Source organism: Patiria miniata, unplaced genomic scaffold (genome assembly GCF_015706575.1).
Source record: "Patiria miniata isolate m_02_andy unplaced genomic scaffold, ASM1570657v1 HiC_scaffold_2, whole genome shotgun sequence".
Lineage (NCBI taxonomy): Eukaryota > Metazoa > Echinodermata > Asteroidea > Valvatida > Asterinidae > Patiria > Patiria miniata.
In genome coordinates, this window is record NW_024037058.1 from 8,846,834 (window position 1) to 8,859,963 (window position 13,130).

Genomic DNA, 13,130 nt, shown 5'->3' on the forward strand with positions numbered 1-13,130 from the left:
CGCGCCCCCGCTTACTCTACTGCTAAGCTGCTGGCGTGATTACACGACCGCTGCGCTGGCGCGCTCACTTCCCCTACGTTCGGCAACCAAAAATTGCACGGTCCTACTTTGCAACTTAAACTAGATCCCTTTTCATTCGTTAAGAGACTCAGTGAATAAAATTGTAAGTTTCTAAGTGTGAATAAAATATAGTAAACCTCAGGTTGAGTCATTATTGTGGCAAAGTAAGTGATATTCACCGATGTTTACATGAAGTTCGTTGAGCAGCCATCAGTAAGCGAACGGCCTACACACTGAGTACACGCAGCAAGGCTAGCAACTGTGTATAATGGCTGGCTGCGCCATTGCCGAGTAAGCATAGATAATTCAGCCCTCACAGGACGGCCTACATGTACGGTAAGTTGCACATGCAGATGGTGCTGTGCTCTGATGCTTTGCCATTCAGCGCATGCATGCTTCACGCAAGTTGCCTGCTGAGTAGCACTCGGTACGTGCGTTCTGATTGGTTCTTTTCGTTGCTTCATCCGCAATCTAGACATTGGGAAATTGTCGGTAATTGGACTCAGAAGATGTTTTACTCGGATTTTTTTTCTAACAATTTATCGGCATGTGATCAATAGAAAAGGGCACTTGCATGGCCTTTCTGAAATGATGTGTCAAAATTAACAAAGGCAGTTTCGGGTAATAAAAGTGATAAAATTGAATCAGGTCACCGTAATCAGCGGTCGGGTTATGGGTACTCGTCACGGCCTTACACAGAAAGAAAAACAACTGTATTTCTTTGTGCTGGTATAACCCACTTCAAGTCATCTATTTAATAAAAAATGTAAAACTAAAAAAATAATAATAAGTTGCTTACACATCGAAAAATCTAAAAAAAAAAAAAGCCAAAGGTGTAGCTCTTGTGCTGCTTTGCTGCAGAGACAACTTACCATCCCCTACGCCGCACATCATATTGGTCTTGTTCAGGTTTCTCAGTAGTCATCCACTTTGCCGCTACAGACAGAGAGCATAGATGGTTGAGAAGCAGGCATGATAGGCTAAATCTATAATTCAACTACATGTAGAACTGTTTTTTAGGTTTGTCTTTGCTTTGATCTGTTGCGCTTTCATGAGGCAAAACAAATTAATGACATGTTCCTTCATGTTGAACCTCTCCACACTTTTACTCCAAGGTATTACGCTCTTAGCACAAAGAGTGTCTCTCGGATGACTCATTTTGGTTTGCAAGTACATGTAACGTACATGTAACGTACATGTACGCAAATCCATCAAACATTATTGAATTGGAGACACTCTTTGGACAACCAACAAATTTGGAGAGCCAATTTGTGGAGTGCCGTGGCCTCATGGTCTGGAGCATTGAACTCGTGGTCTGCGGGTAATTCCGCAGGTTGTGGGTTCGATTCCCACCTGGGGTTGTGGTGCATGTGCCCTTGGGCAAGGCACTTTGTCACTCATTGCTTCCCCCCACCCAGGAGTAAATGGGTACCTGTGAGGGCAGAGATGGTTATTGTGGTTGCTTCTAGCTGCCTTGCGCCGAAATGGCAGCATCGAGCTGTATACTCCCCAAGGAGCTGAGATTATCTTTGGAATGTTTCATTGGCCGAATGATCAGGGGTAATAATAACGCAAAGCGCTTTGATCTTAGTTAAAAGCGCTATATACCAGTTAGACCTGCTTTTGGTGTATTGGCGTGTGCCAACCTAGTCAAGTACAGACATGGAGAGGATATACAGGCACATGTAAATTGGTGCATGTTACGTCAACCAAACCTGTCACAGACATATCAAGACATGTCATTAATACATCAGGAAATCTGGCACTGAGAATTATGAACACATTGGGAAACCAACCGCATTATGAAACTTGCTTTATGATTTCTACAAAGGGCAGTTAACACTGCACAAGAGCGCATTTTCTTTCTTTTTTTATTTCAGCTTTTATTTGCTTCACAGCAACTTTAACCGCAACTTTGAAAGTTTGCACAGTGATGCACTGTAGCATGGTTATGGTTAGTCTACCCCCTCACCTTCTATCTGCAATGTTATTGAAATCGAGCTGAGCATTTAACAGTTTTGGAGACATCCTCCAAATGACAATTAGCCACACCAAGGTTTTGCATGTTATGAGGTAAGGGACAGGTATGTCACCCCATTAGCTCACGTTATCAGAAAGGCTCTTCGCTCTGACTATGCCTTTTGTGTGTGTTATTCAGTGGTTTTCAGACGTATTCTGAATATCCACGACTGTTTTCCGAATCTGGCAAAACTATGTACTTCTTTCATAATTTGCAGGAAAGCCACACTATGCTGGACTGCAAAACTGCCAAGGGCTATTCATGTTCAAATGCGACTGAAAGGAAGAACTCCCATAACATGGCCTGCACGCTTGCTAACAAATGATACAGTTTGGTTCTGTTCAAGCAATCTATGTGTATGTCCTAGTTATAACTATTGTGATGAGATAGGGGTTGAGACTGGCAACCAGTCTGTTTCCTTGACTGATAGTTCTAAAGATGAGGTAATTGTTTTGTTGATCTTTAGGATGAAATAAGGGGTAGCCCCCAATCTGCTTTCAGTGTTTTTAGCGTAGGGACTTTGAGGACTGGGAGCAAGTAGCTTGAATAGTTTCTAGGGTCTGAAGTACAATTTGGGTTTGGAAATCCAGGAACTTTGGCAACAAATGGTGTCAGTGTTTCCGGGGCTCCGAACTTGAATTTAACTCAAGAACATTTTTGTCGCAAATGGTGTCAGAAGTGGGATGACTGGTGCTGGTAATGATTTAAATAGAAAACAAGTTGTAGAATTTTTCGGTGGGCAAAAGAAAGTGTGACCACTAGGGAGAAAAGTTGAGTAAAAGAGGCAGTCGAGACTGAACTGCAGAGGCTGACAATAGAGGCTCGGTTTTTGCAGTGGGGCAGAGACCTCATGGCTAGAAAATTAGAGGCAGCCATGAAAGAAAAGTATGGGAGCCCTTCCCCGGAAGAGAGTACAAACATGCCCACTGTGGGACAGCATAAAGAGTACTGAATTGATTTAGAGATCAGGTTCAGGTTGCCCGCAGAGAGTTCAGGTTATATTTCCACAGGGGAGTCGAGTCCCCTCAGTGATTTCAAAGTACCTGGACCCACTCCAAGGCGGAAATGGGAGTGAACTTTGGGGAGAGTAGCCCATTAAAGGAGATGTTATCGGAATCCCTGAACGGATAAGGTAGAAGAGTGCAGTGCTGTAGAAGAGCTCCAGTCTTTTCCGTCGAGCCCAGGTGGCACTGCAGATGACCAAAATAGAGTGGGTAAGAAGACTAATTTGTCAACAAGAGTACATAGTGAACTGCTGAGTTTTACCAAGTGCTACATGTAGTTCAGCGAATACAGAGGCAATGAGCTCAACAGAGAGCACACAGTGTCCATCAGTTGGCCCTTGGATGATCAAAAGAGAACCAAGAGTGATCAGAGAAGTTGGGGGAAATTTGGAGTCGTCAAAAAGACGCCCATTTATTACTCCCCGATAGATATAGTGGCAAGGTATTATGGAATGAGTACTTCCAGCACTTTGAATCATGCAGAGTGGTGAACCAGTGGAGTGAGCAACAGGACGCCAGCTATTTGGCTGAGAGTCTGCAAGGGAGTGCCCTTAGATTGTTGGAGAATGCTCCTACAGGACAAAAGCAGCCATATAGTGAGCTAGTCAAGTTGCTAGAGAGAAGATTCAGTTTAGGCCGTCAGAGTAAGAATTACATTGTCAAGCCGAGGCACCGCTTGCGAGGACCAAAAGAGAGAATGCAAGAGTTGGGTCAGGCTACACAAGAGCTGACTGTAAAAGCGTATCCTGAAATACAAGAAGAGTCACGTGACCATAAAGCCATTCGAGCTACATTAGAGACAGAGAACTTTGAAAAGGTAGAGCAACAGAGGGCGCTCGACGGCAAGCCGGCGAAAATGGTAAGAGGTAGATTCGGGGTTAGAGCAGCGAATTCACAGAGAAGAGATTTCACAGAATAGAGACAGAGGCGACAAGCCTAGTAGGACTGTTAACAGAGATAACAAAGAAAATGCAGGACAAGAGTGCTAAAGGGGAGAAACCCACTGCGAGTGCCAGAGCGGGTATTAAGCAGACTGAAGAGAAGTGCAGCAATTGCACTGAGGAAGGTCACTCTGGAAAATGCCGTAAGAGTGGGAAAGCAAGGCAGGATGACTGGAAATGCTTCAAGTGTGGAGAAAAAGGTCATCTTGCAAGAGAGTGTGGGAAACCCCAGAGAAAACATGAAAAGTAGGGAAACAAGAGCCAGCTGCATGTACATGTAGGGCCTGCGAGCAGACTTCTTACGACAGGGGCCCAAAGAGACACTGTAGTGGCTACCAGCGAGTAGTAAAAGAGCAGCGGCAGAAAACTGAGGTGGGAAAGGTGATTACTTAGTCCCTGTTATGGCTTGTTTGTAGACAGTGTTGTGTGAAGTGAGTGTCAGTTTTTAATTGACACGGGTGCCACAGATACATGTACCAGTATACTGATCAGCATTTACGTGTATCACCAGATACTAAAGATCAGAGACCAGTTTTAGAGAGTGTAGAGTTACAGGTCAGGCAGGTGGACGGGTGTCCCGCGTGGACGTCCAAGTCGGGCGGACAACAAACCCAGTGTGAGCAATTTTCACATAGATGAGATATGAAGGAATTTTGGGAATGGATTTGCTCTTGCCCACAGAGGGAATCTGGACTTCCCAACCCGAGAGTGGACCGTGAATGGTGAGTGAATCAAGTGCCCTGCGGAAAGCCCTTTGTGGAGTGAGTAATAGTTCAGAGACAACTGTAATTCCATCCGGTCATGAGTATCGGGAACGATTGCTATAAAACACGAAGAGTTGTCTGTGCCAGCCATCATCGAACCAAGGAGGGTGGTGGAGACTTGGCACAGAGAGGGTTCATGCCTGAACCCTTGTCGAGACATGGAGCCAGTTAGTTCCACTGCGGGTGTTTAACCCCGTCAAAGAGAAAAGAGTGGCTAGCAAAGGGACCACTGTGGGAATGATTTCTACAGTAAGTCTCACAGCCATTGAGAAAAACGCGGACAAGCCTAGACAGGGAGAGCAAGAGTTACCTGTGCACATGAAAAGCTTGTTCAAGTGATGCAAGGGTAACATAGAAGGCAAACATCATGGCCAAAATAAGAATTGCTTGGATGAGTACCTAGATGTCTTTTCGAGAGGTAACCATGTTGTTAGTAGAACTGGTGTAGTTAAACATCACATAGACACTGAGGATGCCAGGCCAATTAAAGATAGGTCAAGACAGCATCGTTGTCAGGGACCTAGAGACAAAAGCTGTGATAGAATCCTCAGATAGTCCATGGGCAGAGAACGTGGCACTGATGAACAAGGAGGATGAGTTGTACAAAGTTGAGACTTATAAAGCTGTGTATTAGAAACTTGATTCACAGAAGAGAGAACTGTGTGCGTACATTGCGGTATGACTTTTGTGTTGGGTTAAAAAATGATCTACTCAGTGTGATAGAATCCTCAGATAGTCTGTGGACAGAGATAGTGGTACTGGTGAACAAGAAGGACGAGTTGTACAAAGTTGATACTTATACAGCTGTGTATCAGAAACTTGACTAACAGAGTAGAGAACTGTGTGAGTACATTGTGGTGAGACTGCTGTGTCAGGTTAAAAAAATGATCTACTCAGTGTGATAGAATCCTCAGATAGTCCGTGGACAGAGACAGTGGTACTGGTGAACAAGAAGGTTGAGTTGTACAAAGTTGAGACTTATATAGCTGTGTAGTAGAAACTTGATTTACAGAGTAGAGAACTGTGTACGTACATTGTGGTATGACTTCTGTGTCGGGTTACAGAATGATCCCCTCAGTGTGATAGAATCCTGAGATAATCCGTGGGCAGAGAACGTTGTGCTAGTGAACCAGAAGGATGAGTTGTACTGGTACAAAGTCGATATTAAAGCTGTGTGTTAGAAACTTGATTCAGAGTAGAAAACTGTGCACGCACATTTTTGGAGTTTATAGACTGCTGTGTCGGGTTGCAGAATGATCCACTCAGTGTGATAGAATCCTCAGATAGTCTGTGGGCTGAGAACGTGGCGCTGGTGAACAAGAAGGACGAGCTGTACAAAGTTGAGACTTGTATAGCTGTGTATTAGAAACTTGATTAACGGAGAAAAGATCTGTGTTCGTACATTGTGAGTGTTTGAGAACTGCTGAGTCGGGTTACAGAATGATGCACTCAGTGTGATAGAATCCTCAGATAGTCCATGGGCAGAGAACATGGTACTGGTGAAAAAGAAGGACGAGCTGTACAAAGTTGAGACTTATATAGCTGTGTATTAGAAACTTGAATTACAGAGTAGAGAACTGTGTGCGCACATTGTAGTCCGACTGCTGTGTCGGGTTAAAAAATGATCTACTCAAGGTGATAGAATCCTCAGATAGTCCATGGGTAGAGAATGTTGTGCTAGTGAACCAGAAGGACGAGTTGTACAAAGTTGAGACTTATATAGCTGTGAATTAGAAACTTGATTCACAGAGTAGAGAACTGTGGGCGTACATGGTGGTCTGACTGCTTTGTCGGGTTACAAAATGATCTACTCAGTGTGATAGAATCCTCTGATAGTCCGTGGACAGAGATAGTGGTGCTGGTGAACAAAAAGGACGAGTTGTACAAAGTCGAGACTTGTATAGCTGTGTATTCGTAACTTGATTGACAGAGAAAAGAACTATGTGCGTATATTGTGAGAGTTTATGGACTGCTGTGTTGGGTTATAGAATGATCCACTCAGTGTGAAAGAATCCTCGGGGGAGGGGGAATTCCCCCCCCCCCCCCCCCCGGTAAGATCTCGGCCATCGAGTGACGAACAATTTTGAAACTCGGTACATGCATAGAGCAACTCTTCATGAACATACCCGAGAAATTTCATGACTATAGGTAAAAGGGTTTAGGAATTATGGCTAATTAATTATTCATATGTACGAATGGTAGTTCTGGTCTGTGTACACGACGTATTTTCACGGCACGTAGCGCCGGAAAATGTTTCGCTGCACGACAACCCCTGGTCCGATTTTAATATTTTGGGTGTCAAAAGATGCGCAAGGCTCGAGGCTAAAAAGTCATAACAGCTCGGGTCGCAACATTTTTTTTAAACGCTATTGCGGAAAAAGTCGAGGGGGGGGGGGGGGAGATTCCGCTTGACTTTTGACGGTTAAGATATCTCCTACCTGTAGGTTTGCACTCATGCTTTAATCAGGCATGCAACTGGGAATTTAGAAAAAACAAGGAAATTCCAAACCACACAAGACTTTGTACAGTACTTTTCAATTTGTAATGGCATTCATGAGAAGTAAAAAAGGAGGAAATCAACGGATCCGAATCAAACGGATCAAATTGCATGCCTGATTAATATTAAGTCAGAAGCTACTGTAAAGAGCCTTACTGATAACTGTGGCATAACCAATGACGTGGTCATCATCGATGCAAGAAATATGATCATGACCAAGCGAGGCAAGGTAAGCCTGTTTTTAGTTCGTGTTTATTCATGAGAGAAGATTACCAGCTTCTCAGGCGAGGGTCAAAATCGGTAGGCTGGGTCCGTAGGGCTTCTTTGGCTGTGTGGGAAGGGGGGGAAGTTGAGGAAAGTTCAAAGGTCAACCTAAAGATGTACTGTCTATGATCTGCAAAAAGTTTCATTCTCCTAAATAACTTCCAACTTGTCATGCTTGTATGTTTACATTAACCCTAACCTTCCCAAATCCTCTTTGCAAAATGGAGGATTTGCAGGATTAGGGCTATATGGCAAAAATGTGTGGGTGATTTTGGAGGATACACTGTGTCAAGGTCTTGGGCTGGACCATGAGTTGTTTATACTCAGCCATATAAAGATTTAGTACTAAAGATTGTACTTACATTTCATGACCAAACTGAGTGCCTATGTGTATTTTCACTTCAGATGTCTCATTCACAAGTGAATACATTTTGTAACGATGAAAACATACCAATTTAATTTGAATTTGTTTTGGGAACTTGAAAAACTGCAGAGACAGTGATCTTTAACTTCAATCATTTCAAATCTTCCGAACAATAGAGGGGGCTTAGTTCTGGTTCATTGAAAGTATGATTGGCCAATCAGGGCAGACCATGGAGAAGCCATAATTTTCATGGCAACTTCATTGTATTGCTTTGGTGTCGACACATCAGATGCGCATTCAAACGTCATGTGATGTGGTACTTGTACCATGTGACTAAAATGTCATACTCAATGTACCAGAATAGCACACCCTATCCAACCTCGCTGCAGAGAGAAACATAAAGAAACATTAACATAAAGAAACTTAAAGAAAGGTTAACAAAAGTCTTGAAGGGCAATTTTTTTTTAATGAAATGCTCAGAACACAGAAAAGCATGCAATTCCTGAAAATAATTTTTGTTTTTCTATGCAACTTAAATGACAGGTTTAAAAAATCTGAAATTGAAAAAAAATGCGTACCCAATATCAAAACACTTACGGTGTTCTTTTCTCAAAGTAGATGTCCAATACAAAATATAATATACAGGGTGAGTAAAAAATATGGAAACCCAATAACAGGACAATGTTTTTTTAATGAAGTTCTCCATGTAGCACTTTAAAAATCTAGGACATGAAAGCCCAATTAAAAAGCTTTTTTTTAGTACAAGAATCATTCAAATCACTCATGCACTTTTCAAGTTACGGAAATTTGAACACAAACACCGTTTTAAACTTCTGTCCACGGATCACAAAAAAAGTAAAGTGTTCATTCAGCAAAATGATAACAATTCACATACATCCCCATATAACTCTTGAAGCTTTGCATGGCGGATAGGATAAAATAAGAAACATTTGCGAGTAACACCATGTGGAAAGAAATCTCTGCTTGGAAGAAGTGTGGTTCTGAAAAGAACTGGTTGGTTGAGTGTAGAACTCAACGTTTCTTCCAAGAAGAGATTTCTTTCCACATGGTGTTACCCGCAAAGGTTTCTTATTTTATACATCCCTATGTGAATTGTTTTTGTTTTGCTGAAAAGAACACTTACCTTTATGTGATCCGTGGACAGAATTTCAAAACGTTGTTTGTGTTAAAAATTCTGTAACTTGAAAAGTACATGAGTGATTTGAATGATTCTTATACTAGAGAAAGCTTATTAATTGGGCTTTCATATCCTAGATTTTGAAAGTGCTACATTGTACATGCAGAACTTCATTAATTAATTGGTCCTGCCATTGGAGTTTCCTTTTTTTTTTTACTCACCTTGTACTACACAGCTAACCAAATCGTGTCTCTTCCAATTTCGGCCTCTTTTCATGCGCATAAATACAGCTGCATATGGCGACAAAAATTGTGCAAGATTTGTTTCTTGTGTTTAAGGTAAGTAGTGGGAACCAGAAGAAACCATTTACCTGGGTAAGAGCGATAGAACCCATCGGCGCTGCCGAAGTACTGCCACAAAAGCTGAGGATCTTTCTGGTAGTTCTCACGGAAGACTTCATCAATAGAATTGGTTGCCTCGATACCGTTCAAGATCTTGTTATCTGGTTGGAGGATGGGAATGGGGGAAGGCGAAATGTTTCGTTTACGTCTTGGTCACATTTGATTACAATGTAATATAAACACTCTCCTCATCAGCTTAGTAAACAAATCATAGATTTGTGTTTTCTTTGTTAGTTTTTTTAATCCTAACCCTCCTAAATCCCCCAAAGTCCTCCGGTGCTGTTTTGGAGGATTTTGGAGGATTGAGGATGAATAAGCAAACCATTTTGGAGGATTGTGGGTACATGGACATTCAGTATCAGTTGATTTTGGAGGATTGAGGATGAGTGGTGTTTGAAGAAGAGGATTATTTTGGAGGATTGAAGATGAATGCATTTTGAGAGGCAGGACTGTCGGAGGATTGTGAAGGATTAAGGCAGTGGGTATCCTTCATTTGAACATAAATTCTAAACTTTGGAAGATTTTGGAAAATCGAGGATGGTTCCCAGCAAAAAGGGCCCAGGGGTCGGGCTAATCCTCCAGGCAGTTTTGGAGGATATTGGAGGATTGAGGCAGAAGATCACAAAAATAGTGCTCGTTGATTTTGGAGTGAATTAAGTTCGTAGGCTGTATATTGCAAAGTTTACGTGTACATGTGTGTTCAGTCATGCATTGAGCCCTACATTCCGCTCGATATCATCTGCACTGCTTCTGAATGTTGCCAACCCATTAACAGTGATTGATGTAGGACTTTGAAGGATTGAGGCAATAGTCACCCCTCCACTGAACAAATTCAAGAAATAACGGATGACTGAGGCTGGATCCAATACATGTATATATGGTGGCAATTGGAATTTGCAGGATGGAGGATGGCTCCTAGCTAGGGGCTAGGGGGTTAGGGTATAACTTTTGTACCAAAATAGTCATAGAATGTGTGGAAAGGCCAAACATGAGGTTACCTCCAACCCAAATATCCGTTGGGATCTGCACAGCGCTGTAGTTGGTGTTGACTTCCGACTTGAAATTATCCAGGTAGGTCAGATTCAGCGGCATTTTGGACGCATTCTTGGCGTTGTAGTACTGTACATCATCTTCCTACAGGCGTGGCAAGGTAATAAACAATCGTTGGACAAGCTTCTCACAAATTACTGGTGATTCCACTTCTTCAAATCCCCCCCCCCCCCCCCAATAAAAAAGACCCAAAAAAAACCCCCAAAAACACCCCAAAATAAGTATTCCCCCGGCTTATTCAAAGATCTTATGGGTTTAAAAGGGTTTACTCTAGATGCACATCCATGCTGTCGTTATACTCACCACTATGCTGTAATTACGCTTGTGTTTCTTATAGGCGTCTTCCAACTTCAATACAATGTTCTGTGGATTGTAAAACCATACACAAACATGTGTGAAACTTACATGTACATGTAACATCAAAACACACTTAATATTATACAGTGGTACAAAGCTACAATAAGTCACTGGTAGAAGATGGTTGTACTCAGGTCTGGTTGTTGTAACATTCTTTGTAAAATAGAGACTTTGGAGGGCATCAAGCCTAACCCTGACCCTGCTAAATGCAACGGAAACAACAATGGTAAAAAAAAAAATTGTTGCATACTGTTACATTTAGCAGCCAACTGTAGTCCCCATGCTTTGTTGTATCTTGTTGCATATACCAGTAGCAAGGTTAACTGCTCATAGTACCAAGGCGACACAACAGAATCCAACAGCTCATAGTACCAAGGCGATACAACAGAATCCACTGCTGCATTTGGATGCATTTAGCAGGGTAACTGCTTGGTGCCAAGGCCTGGGTATACTGGGTTCACTGCATAATGCAACGGAATCCACTGTTGCAGTTTGTTGCATTTAGTAGGGTTCTCATTTCATCGTGTTGGATATTGTTGCATTCAGCAGGGTGCCTGAAGAAAACCTTAGGGGTGTTATATGTGGAAGGACTACTTGGCTCAGAATGGATGTTGCATAGAAGGGTTAATGTAGAGTAACAGTGGCTGATGGGCCCAACTTCCACCCTTCCCACAAAATCCTCCGAAAGCTCCTGGTGGATGCTGAAGGATATGGGAGGGTGCAGGGATGCATCAGGACTCACCTCAACAGCCACCATCTTGTCTTGGAGCATTTCTTGCCATTTGTTGGCCACCTTCTGGACCAGGACCGATCCGTTGACATACACTGCAGGAAAATTCTGCTCTTCATACAGCTAAAATGGAAGAAAGAAATGGCATGTTAAAAAATATTTTTTGTTTTTTTGTTTTTGTTTTGTCAATTTCCATGCAAGCTATTGCACGGTACCCTGTCAATGACAAACTACAGTACAACATACAAGACAAGGAGAGCCTAGTATTTATCCTTCTGTACCTGAATCCATCAGAATCCCCACCCCTGTTTTGGAGGATTTCGGCGGATTCAGGATACCTTCATATTGAACAAGTTGGGGATTTGATTGATTCAGGACAGTAAGCCTAGCGGTACTGCAGGATTTGATGATTCAGGGTACCTCCACATTGAGCAGTTGGGGACCTTTGATGGATTCAGGATCTCAACAGTTTAACTCCTTGGCTTTATGTTTGGTGTGTACGAGGTATACACTGGTGGATTCTGATGGACTCACTCTGACACTGGTGGACTCTGATGGACTCACGACACCAACATTTTTTGGCATGACAAAATTGATGGTTTTTGGTGAATTCAGGATACTTTCTAGCAAAAAATACCCAAGGGGTTGAAGGTTCAAGCTTGCTCCACAGTACACAAAATGCTATTCAAGACAGATTGGCGATTATTCACAGAAAGTCTTTTCCTGCAATGGGCTGTATTGAGCCCATTCATTGGCAATATGGGATAACCCTATTTCAAACATTTAAAGGGAATATACAACATTTGCAAACATCAAAAAATAAAACTACTAAGTTTTTACGAAATACCTTACTTGGATGTTGACAGTCTAAAGCATCCTGTAAAATTATGGCACCTGGTGTCAAGTCATTTTCAAGAAAATTGTAGTTTTGTATACATTTCCAACGGTGGTCGGCCGACCACCGTTGGAAAAACCTAACTATTTTTCAACTACTGCTCCAAATTTTCAGGGAACCAGACTACTGAAACATTTTTGTTTTTCTTGTTTTTTCAAGCATTTACGAACACAAAACTTCAAACATGTCAGTTAAACAATATTTGATCTATTATACTAACCCCTCAAATAGTTCATTTCTGAAAATTACAGCAAAAGCCAATGATGTACATTCCCTTTAAATCAATTTGAGACTCAAGCAAGTCTAATTCACAAGTTACATGTACACTTATGTACAGTCAGTGAGTTGGTGAGTCAGGTTTAACCCTACAGTAGCTCCCTAGGCTTTTTTGCTAGGATGTAGCCTCAATCCTGCAAAATCCTCCATTTTTTCTTGAATATGGTCAGTGGAGGGGTGACCACTGCCTGAATCCTACAAAACCCTGCGGCAGTGAATGTCAATATGTTAATTGAGGCTTGGCCAGTGACATCCTGGAGCAGTACGGAGGATTTCAAGCATAATCCAGGCCTATATTTATGCATGGCTGAGCAAAAACAACACAAGGTCAGGGGCCCAAGACCTTGACAAGGTGCATCTTACAAAATC

The 13,130-nt window shown here is 42.2% G+C and overlaps 1 protein-coding gene across 9 annotated transcripts in view; it reads right to left on the minus strand.

The window, feature by feature from the left end:
- Positions 1 to 13,130, minus strand: part of LOC119726304 (voltage-dependent calcium channel subunit alpha-2/delta-2-like) — an 87,756-nt gene that overhangs the window by 67,772 nt on the left and 6,854 nt on the right. For 7 of the 9 annotated variants that reach the window (XM_038197953.1, XM_038197951.1, XM_038197947.1 and 4 more), the window contains exons 3-7: positions 11,603 to 11,713; positions 10,807 to 10,866; positions 10,452 to 10,587; positions 9,423 to 9,554; positions 933 to 996 (exon numbers count right to left, since the gene is read on the minus strand). In XM_038197953.1, the coding sequence (XP_038053881.1) occupies positions 933 to 996; positions 9,423 to 9,554; positions 10,452 to 10,587; positions 10,807 to 10,866; positions 11,603 to 11,713 (503 nt within the window). Of the gene's footprint in view, positions 1 to 932; positions 997 to 7,559; positions 7,615 to 9,422; positions 9,555 to 10,451; positions 10,588 to 10,806; positions 10,867 to 11,602; positions 11,714 to 13,130 lie in introns of those variants that run through there. The other 2 variants (XM_038197946.1, XM_038197954.1) reach the window with 2 other exon arrangements.